Below are 18,017 nucleotides of genomic sequence, written 5' to 3' on the forward strand. Positions count from 1 at the left end.
GTACACATACAAACATTTATCTTATAAAATACTGAACAAATGGTCACAGGGCAAAGTTTAGTCATTTTTACAGTGTCAACACATGTGACACAGAAAAATAAAACAGCAAACTAAATTTTAGGAAGAACTTGTCAACTGAAAAATATATTTTATTTAAGAATAAACAAGTAAATATGGTTAAGAAATTTTCTTTTACCACTAAATTTTTACTTGACATCATTAGATGTACAATTGTACAATTCCAATCAAAACTTGTCACCTGAAAATGCTAGGTAAATGTATGAAGTATTTGTGGAATACAAACACTAAGTATATGAAATATGTGAAGATTTTCAAGAAGTATATCTTTATTTTATGACATATATATATAAGTATAGTGTGGAAAAAACAGCAGAGCAAAAATGTTACAAGAAAGTGTGGGCAAACCACAATAACAGATAAGGAAGATGCAGGCTTGAGGCCCATAGTATTCCAGCCGTGACTTCATGGTAAGAATTTACAGCTCAAAGACGTGATACGTTGAGAAAATTCCAATAGTTAGATAAAACGAATGACAAAATGAGCCAATGTCACAAAAAAAAAGCAGTTAATGGGACAGTGATGAAAGACAAGGGTGAGATGTTGCTAGTGAAGAGTCCAGCATTACAAGGTTTGTCTCTATACATCATAAGTTAATTGTCTTGGATGATTGAATAGTGTATTTGTTGCTCGAAGATCCCATTTGTACCTATCAAGTTAAAAGAACTACTTTTGAAAGTAGATCTACTAAACTTCTCAAACAATCAGAAAAACACTAAAAATTGTCTATATAATTTTGTGTTTCTGACTCTAAACAGCACTTCTCTGCACTTATCAAGTTGCCTTGGGAAATTGTTCTGACTTCAGAAAATGGAAGATGGCAGTAACCCAGAATCTACAAGTTCACTGCACAAACTTCTTGTAAGTATGCTATTTCTGCTCTAGTCTAACAGTGTTTCACTGAAGGTTCAATAATGTATAGAGAGAGAAAAGTGAAGAATACTAACTGTACTAAGGAAATAATATATTTGAAAATGCTTAAAGTGAAATTACTTAGAGATATCTTTGAAGTTATATAGATTATGACTGAGAAACTTTCTCATGTTAACTTAATTGATAACTTAACTAATGTTATTGAATGTAATAGAAGGGCTTATTAACGAACATCTACTTTCAAAATGAAGAACTCAATGACTTAGAAATAGTGTTATCACAAAACAACCTTGAGAGTTTTTGATATAAATGAACTATTCAACAATGTATAAATAAAGAAGTTATTTTGTATTCAGTTGTCCCTGTGTGAGTTCGTTACTCAACACGTAAACTTCCTCGAGTTTGTAGCTTGTGTGCTCTGCTCGCGAAAGCATGACCCAAAATCCAAATAAATTTCTTTGAATTTAATATAAAGTCAAACTAATGACTAAGCCCACACATCCATTACACTTAGCAAAATTTAGTGGTTTTTAAAAATATTTAATCATACTTATTTGGTTATCCACAAATGAATAAACAAGAGAGAGATTAAAAGAAATCCTACTCCTATAAGTGGAAATGGCTTAATATTTTAAAAAACATATAATCAATTCAAGCAAGTTGTGAATGAAATAACAAATACTTATTTGATATTTTTTGCCAAAATTACTTGGAAGCCAAAACTTTATTCTACCATGTGAGTGGTTTATCTACTGTCCTCACTTAAAATAATATATTCATCAATCCTGCTCAAGTGACAAGTCAATTAAATCATTTTTCTTTCAAAATTTTGTACTTAAACCTTCATACATTTACATAATTTTGCTTTCTTTCACTAATTTTTCCACCAACTTTCTTTTGAGACACAAAATAAACCAATAAAATATACTGCAGTAAGTTTTATAGTCGAATACCATGCACTATTAGGATAATCTTCATACAGATTTACTATATTGTGAAATGTATAAAGTACTAATATTAAAATGAATATTTAATTTCAATCCCAAAATAATTTTCCAATAAATATACAAGACTGGTTGGAGGGACACCAGGTTGAAATAATCTTGGGACCTTTACTTATTAAGTTGCAACCCTTGCCAATAACACAATTAAATAACTATTTAGTATTTGATGTCAGTGAAAATTTTTTCCAATATACAAAGTTATGTTCATTACTGAGTATATTAAATCTTACAAAAGTATATTTTCAATCATGGTTTAATCAAACATCTATCTTAGTCCTATATAATAAAGAGTGTGTTTATAATAAATAATCATTTAGTGAAACAGATAAAAAATGGTTAAAAGTAAATAAAATACCCCAAATATTGCATTGCACCAATGTCAATAAAATTGTTTTAGCTCACTTATCATGTATAAACTAATAAATACTATGAATTTTTTTACACAGGACCACATTTGCATTAAAAACAGCAAGGATATAAAACGTTTTATCTTTCAAACTGAAAATACAAAGAGGGATAAGAAAAAATATATAGTATTTGTTTGAAATTAACAATTAAGAAAAGTTAACCCTATAAATCAATGACATTCATAATGTCCTGAATGATCATAATTCACTGAGATCCAGGTTACATAATTTTGAAACGTGGGATAGAAACAAGGTAATTTTTAATAAAGTACAAATATAATTAATCAGTAATAACAAAGATGATCAACTAAATGCCTTTCAAGCCAAAAATGTAATTAAACACCTTAGTAGGCTTATGAATTTCAATAACGTTACATTTATACTGCAATTTATGTATTAGATACTTTATGACGATCCAAACAATAAAGAATTTTTGATATCTTCAACCTACATTTTTCTAACTAAGGAAAAATTTTAAATAATTCCAAGTCAGCCCTAAGGCCTAAAAGCTTTCAAGCTTTGTTACCTTAGACCTGTTAAATGATATCAAACTGTGGATAATTACAAATGCTTAACTCTTTAGCCCTATGTGCATGGATATGGATCAAAACCTGCATGCCACAACTATTAAAATGCCATTCAACAGCATTTGATGTCAAAACTATCAACTATTAATTTCACCCTACACTGCTGAATTAGCAACAATTCATGGTAGAGGAGAGTAAATACCAAATACGATATAAAGAGATACTGAAAAACTGTGGAGGTTCTAGAGGTTATGCAAGTACAATATTCAAGCTTTACAATGAATAAAAGTATTTTTATTCTTCACATGAACATCACCTTTCACTCTAACTTGTCAGAGTTTGTAAACATCAGACTTGTATGTTTTACACGTTTCACGTTTTATGTAGATATACATAATAAATTCAGAATTATAGTTAACATTCCTTCTCTAATACTAGGCTGACCCAGTGCACAATGTTGTACCAAAAAATATGTATTAATGTTGCAAAAAGAGAGCCATGGCATACCTCCCTGCATTACTGAAAAACCCTTGGTCTGATAGCGGGACTTGACACAGGTGACAAAGAAAACAGTGTGGATGCCAATTGTTCTTCAAAGCTTTAATCACTCGCCCAGTAATGAACTCTCTACATCTTCCACAACATGGCGCATAGAGAACTTGGAAATCATATTCGCAGTATTTTCTCCCATCAAACTGACAAAAGAAAGTTTAAAATTTTTATAATTTCTAATATATAATGTGATACTCTGTGTTATTTATCCAGAATTACATACTGTAAAAAAAAACATTTTAAAATTACATTTAATTTATTAAAAATGTTAAAGAATTTTTTGCAATTTACCTTTTATGAAACTCCTTTTATAATAAGTTGATAGTTTTTACAAAACCACTTGATTTTTAGCACTGTTCTTACCTACATTTTTATTGCTTCACATTGTGAAAGTTAATTTAAAATTAATCTTTTTTTAAACAATTTAAGTTATAGGTTTAAAGAAGTACACATTAGGTACTGAAAGTGACAAATTATGAAAGATTATCAAGATGGAATTTCTTCATGACTGACTCTTATGAGGAAAATTAAAAATCAAAAAAGTTTTTTTTTATTCCATAGAGCTGAGTAGGTGGTTTGATCTATGAATGGTTTGATCTGAAGTGATTAAATTTATATGATATTTCTTGACAGTATGAACCTGTTTAATGTCAAGCAGAATTTAAATCTCATATACTGAATAGTTACATTAAAACTGCATCCTGTGAATAAGACAAAATTTTAGTACAATTATATAAACTTATGAGTGAAAGTGAGACGACTGCAATCAGATATCAACAATACTATCTGTATTTGTCACTAATAGCAATTTTAACAAATTTTGTTCAGTACTGTGATCTCTAAATAATCTGTGCTGTTCTTACTTAATGCATTCAGGAGAACTAAAAAAATATTATTTTACAACAACTTACCTCAAAAAATATACCATTGGGAAAAGGTCTAAAGCACTGGCAGCATCTATACATAAGAATAAGTGAAGATTATTTATCAGTAATATTATAAGCATATTCAAACACTATACAAAGACTGGCAAATGTCCCAAGACTAGCCATTCAAGAATTTAAAGTCTTGAAACACCCTTATGACATTACACATTCATTTTCTTGTGTGACACGTACTCCTATATGGTTTTTAGCAGTAATCTTTAATTATGAAGTGAAAGCACACTACAATCACTGAAAATTTCCTATTATAATGAAAATTATTCAAACATCAATATTTAATAAGCAAACTTAGAATACATAAAGATGTAGAAAGTATCCATACACGGATTATTGAAACTAAGCCTTGGTTTATTATAAGCACAGAGTCGATACTTTCGATGATCACTCCTCAATGTTTATAATCTAGGCTACACGTGAATATTTTGTGTTAAACTGAAGTACATCATCATTGAGAAAAGTGAATTAGGTTCTGGAAGAATGCTTTCTAATCAAATATCATTATTTTGGGGGTACTTCAGTAAAAGTACTAATATAACTTAAAATATTTTAACTAAGATATGCAATTGAAGGTTCTTGTTTGTTTGGATATTTGTTAATAAAATTTTTTTACACTGATTTCAATTAAGATAAGCTTTAGGCTGGATATTCCTAGGATGTTCATCCACTAGAGAACTTTTTTTAGCAACGTGTTTACTTTTACATTAATTTTCTCTTCATACATATTTTGTCTGATTGAATACTCATCAAAAGTGCCTACCGGTGTAAGAAATCTGGTTTCAAGTATCTATCAACACAAACTTTAACAAGTTCCATTTACTCTTTTTCTTGTGAGAAATTCATTCAGAAGATTTGATTTCTGGGATAATGTTTAAATGTACATTATTTGTGGCTTTTTCTAATTAGTATTACACTCGCTTAGTTGTTTCATCAGAAGTGTATCTGATGTCCAGGAATGTTTTTCACAAAAACGTAGCAAAAAATAATTTTCATATATAATTGATTTACAATTTCACACAAATGTTTACAGTGGTAAACTCATAACTGGTATAATAGATACAATAAATAACAAAATAAGCATTGCTGATGATAATTTGTATACTTTGTGCCAAACTTTATGATGTCACAGGAAAACTCTTAAAAGGTCTTATGAAGTCCAGATGAGCTTTCTTATAATGTATAGGTGGTCTTCAAATGTCATGTAATTGGTTTCTAAGCATCCCTTTTCAGATAACATTAAAAATACTAGTTATTGATAATAAAGAACGTGAAACTTTCAAAACAGTATTTGTTTTCCCGAGCTTTTAAAGCTTTACTATGGTCTTTCATATGATCACTAACCAAAATTTTGAGATTCAGACAAACACCAACGTTAAAAGTACAAGTAGGGTAAAATTATTCAGTAGAAACTCCAGACATATGGGAAAGTTATTACTCCAGTAAAAACTCCAGACATATGGGAAAGTTATTACTCCATTCCCGAGAGATTGAGTAAGTGTGATTTCAACATACTATATCAGTTTTGACAGTCTGCTCTTATTTGTTTCCATGACTTAATGTTATTTACAGTGTATTTATGGAGTAATAACTTTCCCATATATCTGGAGTTTTTACTGGAGTAATAACTTTCCCATGTATCTGGAGTTTTTACTGGAGTAATAACTTTCCCATATGTCTGGAGTTTTTACTGGAGTAATAATTTTCCCATATATCTGGAGTTTTTAGTGGAGTAATAACTTTCCCATATATCTGGAGTTTTTAGGAGAAAAAATATGTTAACATTTCTTAATGTATGCATGTTCCACCAAGCAATCTTAACCAGCCTTCACATTTCTGTCTTACAATGTAAAGCACAATGCAGTATAACCAATACTGGTTTTTGGAAAGTAACAGAAGCTGAGTCAAAATCAAACTTTAATCGATGTAATACCCGAAAGTAATGTTCATGTATATGGCTGCAACGATAATAAAGATCACTGAACACATGACAATGTGCATACATCACCCCATCCCTTAAATTGAGCCTGAAAATTCCCATTTTGCATAATTATCATCATTATACAAATTAATTTAAATTCTTCATAAAGATTTCCTGTTTGTTAAGGAATTGATTATATCAACTCTAAATTGACAAGTAATCACACAGTAGAAGTTTGGAAAACAACTTACATTTAATATAAAATTTAAATACTTATAGTAATAAACACTGTCTAGTTGATTACCAAGACACAATTTAAAGATCTGCATTAGAAGTTTAGAACACTTGTTTTTGTCAAAATAGTTTGACATCTCAATTAACTTTGTATTTTACCATTCTCAATCATACTGTGTTTGTGTATTAAATTTTATTTTCCCTGAACACTCTATAAAAGCAATATACTAAATCTCCCAAAACATACAGCTACAAGTTCAATCACCAATAAGTATGCCTCAGTGTCTACACTAAAGCTGCCTCTCCCTTACTCAATTTAAGTTTTAGTTAAATATGTAATAACTTTTTAACCACTCTTTACTGCTACGCTATCCAAATTTTACATCACATTCTAATAAACTGTCACTTGATCAGTAATGTTTATCCATTAGTTATCTCATTCCCATTCTAAAGGCTAAACTCATAAACTACTACAAGGGAAAAATCTTATTAAACTGAATGTTTCTTAATAACTAAAAAATTTAATTTGGGAGAAAAGTACATTAAATATATCATACAACTTACACAAAACATTCTTGATGCCAAACTTCACCTTGGGAGTTCACAATTTGCTCCTGAGGTTGGAAACCTCCATGACATCGTGAACACACCATCAGTCCTAGGGACATTGTGAACTCTACATTACCTGTACTAAATTATAAAAATATTCTTCTATAGTTGACACAGATATTGAAAACAAACCAAAATGAACTTTTTATGTAATTTTTCTTTAAACATACTGAAATTATTTTGATTTACAAATAAAAACAGGTTTACCCAAAAATTATTTGAAGTTAAATGTAATATAGTTTCAAAATTGTCAAATATCCACCTGATTAGTTCTGATGGAGTCATTACAATAAAAAGTAGTATAAATAACAAAAAAATTATTAAAGAGATTAAAAAAATTGTTCCATATATTAACCCACTTTTTTAAACTTTACAGATAACTGAAGTTCACAAATATAATACATTTAAATATATCAATAGAATAAAATCTCTGTAGAAAGACAACATTCAAATTGAAACAAAAAATCATATAAAAATGTTTCAAGCAACTGCTCTTTTTCTCAGGCTTAATATGAAAATTAAATGAATGACAGTTACAGGTTCCCAAAATTTGCATTCTCCTGTGAATGTACGACTCGAGACAAACTTCTGTTCTTCATTCAAGAAATGTACAATTTACAAAATATTAGAAATACAACCAAATGTATATTCTTTCAGCCATGAAATGAAGAACACAAAAATTCTGCTGAACTGGCCAGGCATTTGGTGCTCCCTCACAGGAAACGACAAAACCAAAATGGTTTTAGAAGATAGAAAATGACTTCTTACACCATTTTTTACAATTTTCTAACAATCATTCAAGACTTAGTAACTTATAAAATATAATCTGTTCATCAAAAAATGAAACTGGAAATTGCATAGGGGATATCATGCTTCCATTCTTAAATAAAAATTTTCATGCATATTTAAAACAGTAAACTATATTTTAGCAAATTCTCACACAACAAAAATACCTTTCTCCAAACACCCTTCTGAAGAAATTTTGTACTTAAAAGCACATAGTATTTAGTAAAATAAACACACACAAACATATGAATATATGTATTATTAAATACTATGTTGACAAGCTGCCTTCCCTCTAGTCTATCACTACTAAATTAGGGATGGCTACCCGAAGAGGAGATGGCCACCACCAGGTAACTCCGCTCCAGAATCACTAAGTATCAATCAGCATCCAAGGTGCCCAAACAGTCATGGCAGCTTCAGGACCAGATGAAACAGACATCCAGTCACCATATGGACAGCTGATTATGAAAAATGGCACCAACTTCAATGATAATGACAACTCAAAATTTACGAAAAACTGTCACTTGCTCATCTGTTTTTTTTTTGGTTTTTTTTTATGTTTCTGGCTTTGTTCGCTAGATGGCAAACTTTAGATCAGGGTCATTTGGATTTACAACAAAACCCATGCATATATTTACATTAATTGTGTGGTGACTGAGGTTCAATCTTGCCTGGACTCGCCATGTTTCAACCTCAATCAGTCTGACATATCATTTCTTAGACACCTGAGAGCATACAAAAGAATATCAAACACATTCCTTCACGTTTTGTTTATGTATGGTATTTCTCACTATGTTCACTAAGAGGCATCATTAATCAGAATTTCTCAATTTTATGGAAATAGCTGAACATGGTTATTCATTCCCAAAAAGATATCTGATTTAGGAAAAGGCTAAAAAAAATCACAACTTAAATCCTTTACATTGACTTACTCATACCAACAAAATTTCAGTTAAAAAATTAGCTGTAATCGAACAATAAAAATCAATTCTTTTCCAATCCCCAGATATAATTGTTTAAAAAAATCCTATGCTTGTTTGTTATGACCTCAAAAAAATGCACAATTGGTGAGTTAGAGAGTTTGTTTTACTTTTTATTTATTTATAGAAAGCAGGGAATATATTTATTCATGTTTATTTTCTATGTCTTGTGGCCACTTACCCATGGGTTACTTTATTTGGAAGCTGTCTGATCACAACTGTTGACCAGATGGAATAATGTAGTCTAACTTGACTAGTATGCTCTCTTGTCTACAAGTTGCTAGATCTTCTAATATCACTGTAATTTTCCTTAGGGATTAGATGAACTGCATAATCTTACACTCAGTGTACTGATACTGCATAGGTTGTTTACACTTTTTCACATGGTCTCTTAGTTAAAGCTTTTATTATCTCACTGATGGACTTTTGTAAAACAAAAATGCTGTGTTTTATGGAAACTTTTCTTCCTGACCTCCACTTCTGCACCCTTCATTCCATTCATTGACCATGAAGCACCATAACCAGCAGCAACTTAACCACATGGTCTGATTTGACTTGTGCATAAAGTAAGGTAATTTCAGGTAGGATTAATGGAGAATGGAAAGTAAAACTTAAAACACTTATGTAAGAATTGAAATCAGAATTTTCAACCTGCACAGCACCTTATGTGTACACAGGCTAAACAGCCAGATCAGGGATCACTAAAGTTCAGGTAACCAGTCAGCAGCACTTGCCATCAGAGGAGCTTTCTCCAGCTCTCTGATCCAAATAACATAATTTATTGTCACTTTTAGTATACCCACAGCGAAGCTGTAAAGCATATTATGCAGTATCGGTTCTCAAACCCTGGATTTGATTTACAGCCCAACATGCTAACCACTAGGCAATGTCCAGTTCTACATCTGAAAGACATTCCAAGATAAATTGCATATATATAAAACAATACATTGAAAATTCAGGAGCTCCAAACTTCAAGGTGGTTTACCATATACTGTTCTGCCAGCTTGATCATCTCATCCACATCTTTTGGTGCTCTCTCCTTTAGGAACAGTGATATGTCAGTTGAGCATGTGGTCATGAACTGTTCACTTATTAGTAGATCTACCAGTCCCTCAAAACTATTTTCACACTTGGCCATGTTAGTCCATCTTGTATCTCCATTGATGTGTCACTAACTGAAATACATTTTCTCCAGTGTCGAATGTGGCTTTTCTGAATTTCCATCAAAAATCTGCTTCAGTAAGTTCATAACATTTCAAAAAGGCCACTTTTAACTTGTCATAGTCCATAGCATCTTCTGACATCATGCCTGCATACACTTGTAGGCCTTTTCCTGTGTGAAGTGGGGTCAGACAGACTGCCTAGTCACCTCTGTCCCAGTTTTGACTTTGGGAGAATCTTTCATATCTCTCCATGAAAGCATCCATCTCATCTTTCTGTTCATCAAATTTGGGCAGCTTGAGTACACTAGCTTTGACCCCACTGTCATTCTTGGGTCCTTTCTCTTTCTGTTGGGTGAGCTTGGCAATCTCAATTTATGCTCTTGTTCTCTCTATTTCCAGTTTCTCCTCTCTCTCCTTTTCTTTTTCTTCTTTCTCAATTTGTATTCTTATTCTTTCCTTTTCTTCTCTTAGTCTTTCTTCCTTTCTTTTCTGCCTACACTCCTCTCTCTCCAGGTCTTGTTTAACAAACCATCTTTTAACCCAAGTTGCTCACCTCTCTACGTCCATTTATCAAAATCATTCAACATGGTTATGTAGCATGATTGTAATCTCTACACAATTTTCCCCCATCACTGCACTTGTACGTAAATAGGCCTACATCCACTGTCATTCATGTATTCTTCTACCACCATTTACTACTGTATAATCCTGGCTGGCTCACCAAATGTCAAGTTTTGTATAGGGGCCAAGATTCTTTACAGTAGGTGTCTGTGACTTGTTAGCAATAAATTTCAACAATAACTGGATAGCACACATCCATTTTTAAAATTTGTATTCAAAACATGTAAAATGTATGTATAAAAATTCATTACACTGTTGTTTACCAGAGTTGAATCTAGAGCTTTAAATAATTCTCTTTTTCATCAACGGCCCACACACGCTGGGTCAATTACTTTTGAACCCAATTGACAAGAAGAAGTTTTCTTCTTTATCTCTGTTGTTACAATACAAGCCACAAAACTGTTGGTTACCACAATTGTATCCAGAGCTTTAAATAATTGTCTCCTTTTCATCAAAGTCCACACAGGTGGGTCAATTACCTTAGAAAGGTCTTTATCTTATCAGTTCTTCAGACAATCTTCAATACATCAAAATCACCTCTTACCATTCTTTTCTCAAGAGAAAAATAACATATTAACATGATAACCCTTCAATTCAAGGAATCATAGTTGCCCTACTCTGAACCCATTCCAATAAGTCTTAGATAATGAGACCAAACATTTATATAGTTCAGCCATCTTGCATGGGCCACCTGATTCCTGACATATGTCTACCTAACAATAGGATACCTCCTTCCTTTTACCATTTCATCTCTCTACCTTAAGCAAGATTTTTCTTTTTTTCAGTTCAGTCTTTATCCTCCTTTTTCATTCGAATCTCTCCCCCATTTTAATCAGTTTGTTTTTCAATATAAAATGATAAAACCCTATAACCTGACAAGTGCTTTCAAAAGGTGGACCTTTCTTCTTCACACATCTATAAGTTGTTTGGTGCAAGTTATAGCTAATTAACATGCAAAGTTTTCTGCATCTTTGTGCATGAACAACAAATATAAAGTAACAATCTAAAAACATTTTTTAATCTACAAAGAAAACCATCATTGGAAAAGGAATATATATATATACATTTGAGTTAAAAAAAGGACAATGAAAGTCAAACATGCTAGACAACTGATAACTAGCAGTGGTACTAGAAAATTCTGAACTTTGCACTCAGAAAACCTTTATCTTCTCATGCTTAACAGTTTCGTATCAAAGTACCTGTTTCCTACACAAATGTTCTTGGTAAAGATCAAGAAAAAACAGTGATACAAATGTGAAACAACTAGAAGAACCACTTTTAAATTAGGAGAAGTAATTCAACAAAGCAAGCTACCTAAGTAGTGTAAGTACATTAGTTTAAGTATTATACAAGTTTTATCCTAAGAATAGTTGTATTTGTTGATCACTATGAGAATAATATCCTGTGTTTAATGAGTATATAAACAGGCACTAGTACCGCACACGTATGTTCTAGATGCGTATACAGAGTATGAACAATTTAACTACCAACATATACTTCAATGCAGAAAACTAATAATCTAAGGGGGGAGTGGCTTTATATGTAAAATGTGAGTTACATCCTGTGGAAATTGAGGATATAACAGCTCACAAAAAAATACTTATCAAAAGCTTGATAAGTATATGAAGGATAAGGGTTGGCTTTAAAATTTTAAATTTACTTATTAACACTTTTAGTTTAGTTTAGAAGATGAAAAATCCAAGATGGACCAATAGGTACCATGTTCTTCCAAAACGTTATATATATAGTCCTTATAAATATAAAAAAAAACTTTTAAAACGATTATGTCTTTATAGCTACTTGTCTTAGAAGAACATAAAATTAACATAGACATATAGATAATCAAAAGTTTATATTTGGGAAAGTTCTGACATGGTACAGGATGCTTCAAAAACCAGTTTCTCACAAACTACTTGAAACTAGCAATGTTTTTATCTCTATCTCCTTCAACACTACAAAGTTGGAGATTTAAATAAAATGTGTATCTGTGTACAAGATATTAGGAAGATCAATGAACACTAAGCAGATTATGTTTGAATAAAACTTATGAACATTTACTTCCCACTAGGGTAAGTAATTTTCATGATATAATAATTTTAAACATAGGGCAATTATAATTTATGAATACTACCTTCATGTCAGATTTACAATATTTTTTTAAATATGAACCCCATGTGACTATGACAGTTATTGCTGGCATATAACTTAACAGATTCAAAAACAGTAGAGATGTGGTCAAGATTTCTACTGTCTGAATTTGGTACATTTAATGCATGAAATTCAATAATAATCTTGACTTTTACTTGTATGAAAAACTATATTTCTCATCAAGAAGTAGGAAATACCCAAAAAACATTTAATTATGAAATACTTCTCTAATTCAGGCTTAAGCAGTTATTCTAACCTTAGTATGAACTGAAAGTTAAATGTTGTGAATCGGAAAAGAGTAGGAAACTTAACTCTTATCAGCACATTTTTGAAAAGTTATGTTGTGGAATATCTGGAGTCCAACTGGACCCTAGCACAAAATTACCATTATAGTAAGCTCTGGATTGAAATTCCAAAACAAATGCATTACAACTTTTATTAGGGTTAACATGCAATGTGAACAACATAAAAATTTATGTATTCTAGAGAAAATATGTTGACAAATCAAGAAATTACAAAATTACATTGTTCCACATTATACAAATATGTGGTATTAAACCATTCCTTATACAAACAGAGTGTCAAAAAAATGCCAAAAGTTTTACTACACACCTATATTTAAGTCCTTATCCACCAATATATGATGAGATTACCATAACTGCAAAATTCAACTAAAACAAACTGAAAGTGTACATTGTGGGTCACCATGGGTCCGACCAGACCCCAACACAAATGTATCCTTATCGTATGCTATCCAATAAACAGGTTATTTACAAAAATTATCAAATAAGGTTTCTATAAAATAGGCCATTATACGCAGTCATCACAGAGAACACTTGTTGAGGAATGAGATGCACATACATGCTTACCAAAATGATGTTGTAAGCAAACAGACGAGGTGATACTGTACTACTTTGATCAATTATCCTCTAAAACAGCTTATATAGTGAAATAAACATTTAGAAATTTGTTTCATATGCTATACGGCAAACTGCATGTATAGTGATGGTCAGTGATAATATGGGATCCGCTTGAACCTCAGATAAATATTACATTATAGCTATGTACTCCATCTGCTTGTTTCGAAAAAATAGTGTCATATTGATCCAGGGTTTCTGCTTGATAATTGCATGAATTTATATAAATTTGCAATGATTATGTAAAAAAAATATACATCCAAGAAAGTTGTTGGGGTCCAGGTGAACCCGCTGATGAGGGTTAAACAGCCAATTTATCTTCTTTGAGTAGTAGAAAAAAATTTTATATAGTTAGGTAAAAGTCCAAGTGAAAGTCCAAACAGAAATCTTACCTTACCAATGTATTTTTTTTCAATGATTTTACTTGTTATATTAATGATAAAAAGGGTGTAAACCCAGTGTACTTAGATTTTCAAAGGGTTTAAGAAACTTAATAATTTGACAAACAAAAGATTAGCTATAGAAATCACATTTGTAGAGCTTAGAGAAACATCAGTTAATTGTATTATAGGGTGGTTGAATAGTTGAAAGCAAAATATTATTATTAACAGAGTCCAGTCAAACTAAACCTTTGAATTTTATGATGAGGAACCCACTTTTTAGAAATAACTGTTTGGAGATGGCTTTAATGTGTAATGGAAAAACTTTATTGTAAGTGTATGATGTTTTGACAATGTTATGTCATTATCAGGTACTGGTGGATAAGTCACTCATGCCATATGCCACTAAGCAGTGTTCTGTTGTTTGTAATTAGAAAAGTTAACAAAATTTTAAAACTTATAAACATTAATTATAAGTCAAAAAAAAGTAAAGGAAATTAAAATGTGTACAAATAACTACAAAGTCTAACTTGAAACACTGTGTACAGTTTTGGTTATCTTGTCTAAGAACTAAAGAAGGGTAGCAAGAGTTCAAAGTAGGATTATTACTAGTATTAAGTTTTATTTCTCTAACAGTAACACAATGTTGATGACATATGAAATGAGTTGTCATGGGCAGTATTGGAGACCAGCATTTTACAGGTATTTAAGAATAAGAAGTTAATTGGCAATTTCCTGAAAAATAAAGGTTTAGAGTTAAAGAGGTTGTGTAAAATCCTACCTCCTGTCCCGATTTGCACTGCCATTGCCCCTTTTTAATTTTAAAACCATCCTCTGTAATATAGCTTAGCTATGTAAACCTACATTATATATACAACTACAAACCATATTTTTCAATTTTTTGTAAAATTAAAAATTACTGCATAATTGAGAAAATCAAAAATAAATAATATTATTATTCTTAACTTCGTTTAACACAAACTGGACTTTATTACGAGACATTTCTATAAATGTAAATAAAATCACGACCTATATGTCCAGAATGTAACTTTATTAGCTCAATATTTTGCTATTAGTATTACAAATATGAAGAAATGGTTTAGATATGCAAGGTATTCTATTCTAAATTCAATGATGTTAATAATAATATTAATAATTTACTTATTCAGTTATTGGTTACACGTTACTAAGTTAGCATTGTTGGTTTGATTCGTCGTAAAAATATAAATTCAAGAACGTTTGTATAATATGTTATAATAATACGAACTTTATCAATGTTCGATTGACGAATGACAGTGTTCCAATTTATATTTAACTGGATTAATCTAGCGAACTTGTAAGTTTAACTTGTAGATGTAGGATATCGATAGCTCCTGACAAAGCTGCAATGCAAAATATTGAGCTAATAAAGTTACATTCTGGGAATATAGGTCGTGATTTTATTTACATTTATAAAAATGTATGATACTTACTGACAATATTTTCAACCCAAGTGGAACAAAATACGTTCGTCACTTACCATCCACACCACCATAACTTTTCATTCCTATTAGGGTTAAAGGCATAGAACAAAATAATTCTGCCACCTAGTGCTTTCATAAAATTAAAAGTAATCATAGTGGTCAAGCTCTATTTTGTTATTTTTCTCGGAAAAAATACATTTTAATTCACTACACTTGCAATTTAAAAGAAGCCGTAAAATATATAGAATAAAGTTAATAATTGATTCAGCTCATTCTTAGAATAAAGATAGCAAATGTACAACTTTTCGACAAAGTTTTGTCATCATCAGGTATGTTATGTTAAACTTATATTAAAGTTTTTCTTCATTACCCATTCAAGCCGTCTCCAGCCATTATTAGTCTCAAAGTGGGTTCCTCGTCATCGAATACGAATATAAAGTATTTCTCAAAAGTAATTAAAGTCACCTATTTATTCATAAAAAATATTAACATCTTATTAAAAAACGATTTTGTTGGCAGTACTACAATATATGTTAAAGCTATATAATTTTTATTGACTAATAGACATTTCTATTTGCAATAAAATAAGTATTTCAGTTTACTTGATTGAGAGGGATTACAAGATATTAGAGAAAATGCATGGTATGAGCAATCGATGTGTTCGAAGGAAAACAAAGTTTAGTAATAAAAAGGATTACGACACTTAGGGCGAACACATTGTTTATTTATTTAAATAAGGACACAGATAAAAGTCTCGTAAGTAAGTTAACATAAATTATAAAATCAAAAATTATAGAAATCACATTAAACTTTAATTTGTTTTGTTGTTAAGTACAAAGTTACACGATCTGTGCTGTACCCACCACTGGTATCGAAATATGGTTCTTAGCGTTATAACATTTAAGACTTACTGTTGAGCCGTTGGGGCATTAAACTTCTATAATAACATATATATCAATATTTTTCATATTTCTTGAAACTCTTTGAATGGAGACGATATAAGAGGAAATAAAGTTGTCAGCTACGAATTGTGCTTCAAGTTCTTACAGCTACAATATTCAGTTCCCCAACTTGTAAGCAATGCCTAATCACATAGGGCCACTATCGTAAGAGAAAGTATACAAAATTTCTTGCAAGATCGAACTTCTATATTTTAGAGTTCTACCTCGTTTTCATTGTGCTTGGTTCATAGGAGATCTATCTTGAAAGAAAGAGAGCTGCCAACTCATACACTGGTCCAGTCGGGGTAATTGTCTCTTTATCTATCAAGAATTCACATTTTTGTTTCTTTGTTGTTGTTGTTGTTGTTGTATCCACATTAAAGATTGTTTTCATTTTCTATCAAATGTGTCCAGTCTATTTATTTCTTGTACAGCTTAAAACTCAGTCAAGTTTTCAAATTTAGTTTACTTTGTAACTTTCCTGTTCGATCCTCCTGTTACCTAGCAGGCCAATCTATTGCAAAAATCTATTGAAAAATTTCCAAGATATATGTAACTTTTTCTTTGTACTTGAGAGTTTTCATTTATTTATTTGTTGTTTTTTTTATTTAATTAACTACGTAATTTATTGATTTAGTCTTTTTGACTTTGTTTATTCATTATGCATATAAAGAACAAATGATATTAGCACGTCATTCTTGTAACGATTTCATATGCATCTTTTTGACGTATTGTGGTATTTTCAGGTGAACTGATTCCCCTGTATATATCAGACAGGAAAACTCGCAAATAACAATATATTCGATCAGAAAATAAGGAGAGTTTTAAGTTACATGAGAAACAAACAGACTGGACACATTTGAAGGGAAGTGAAACATTTTTTATTTAGACACACACACACGAAAGAGTTAATGTGCGCGCGAATGTGTGTGTGTGTTCGTGCATAGACAAATAGACAGTCGTCTCTACAAGATCTGTGAATTGCTTTCTGTCAGCTTTCTGTCCCACAAGATGAATCTCTACCAAGCTAGTTATGATGAAAACCAAGTAGAAGTGAACCAAGAAATCATGCCTGGATTCAACAGGTAAACTCAGGTTCTTTGTCCAGTCGACATTGTAACGATATTCGCTTGTATTGTTCAGATAATGTCAAATTCAGGCAGCAAAGGATATTACAGTGTTAATCGTTTCAACCATTATGATATATGTTACTAAAGTATCCTCTCGAACAAAATATAACAATATCAACTATATAGCACAGAGAAACAAAGCAACCAGAACAAGGTAATTTCAAAGACTTGCTGAACCACATTTTGCCGCCCTTACACGGAAACTAAATAGGCGATTTTTTTTAAAATTACTAAAGCAGGTAAATATATGCCTGAATATCACTTTATAACAACCAAAATGTATTGTTGCGTCAGCGAGTCACATGACTAGTGTGACGCCACGTTTCTAGAACTAACCCGTACCTT

At 31.1% G+C, this 18,017-nt stretch overlaps 2 protein-coding genes across 5 annotated transcripts in view; one reads left to right on the top strand and one right to left on the bottom strand.

Annotated features, from left to right (window-relative positions):
* The window catches only part of LOC106457330 (LIM and senescent cell antigen-like-containing domain protein 1), a 29,638-nt gene extending 13,943 nt beyond the window's left edge, over window positions 1-15,695 (bottom strand). Inside the window, exons 1-4 of one of the 4 annotated variants that reach the window (XM_013916729.2) lie at window positions 15,658-15,695; window positions 7,099-7,224; window positions 4,353-4,398; window positions 3,397-3,584 (exon numbers count right to left, since the gene is read on the bottom strand). In XM_013916729.2, the coding sequence (XP_013772183.1) occupies window positions 3,397-3,584; window positions 4,353-4,398; window positions 7,099-7,202 (338 nt within the window). In that variant the 5' untranslated portion in view covers window positions 7,203-7,224; window positions 15,658-15,695. Of the gene's footprint in view, window positions 1-3,396; window positions 3,585-4,352; window positions 4,399-7,098; window positions 7,225-8,254; window positions 8,274-9,090; window positions 9,295-15,610 lie in introns of those variants that run through there. The other 3 variants (XM_022383202.1, XM_022383203.1, XM_022383204.1) reach the window with 3 other exon arrangements.
* Window positions 11,965-18,017, top strand: part of LOC106457326 (sodium/hydrogen exchanger 7-like) — a 48,028-nt gene continuing 41,975 nt past the window's right edge. Inside the window, exon 1 of the mRNA XM_022383200.1 lies at window positions 11,965-12,016. The gene's annotated coding sequence lies outside the window, so the exon portion shown is untranslated. The remainder of the gene's footprint in view (window positions 12,017-18,017) is intronic.

This window comes from Limulus polyphemus, unplaced genomic scaffold (assembly GCF_000517525.1).
Source record: "Limulus polyphemus unplaced genomic scaffold, Limulus_polyphemus-2.1.2 Scaffold317, whole genome shotgun sequence".
In the NCBI taxonomy this organism is placed as follows: Eukaryota; Metazoa; Arthropoda; class Merostomata; order Xiphosura; family Limulidae; genus Limulus; species Limulus polyphemus.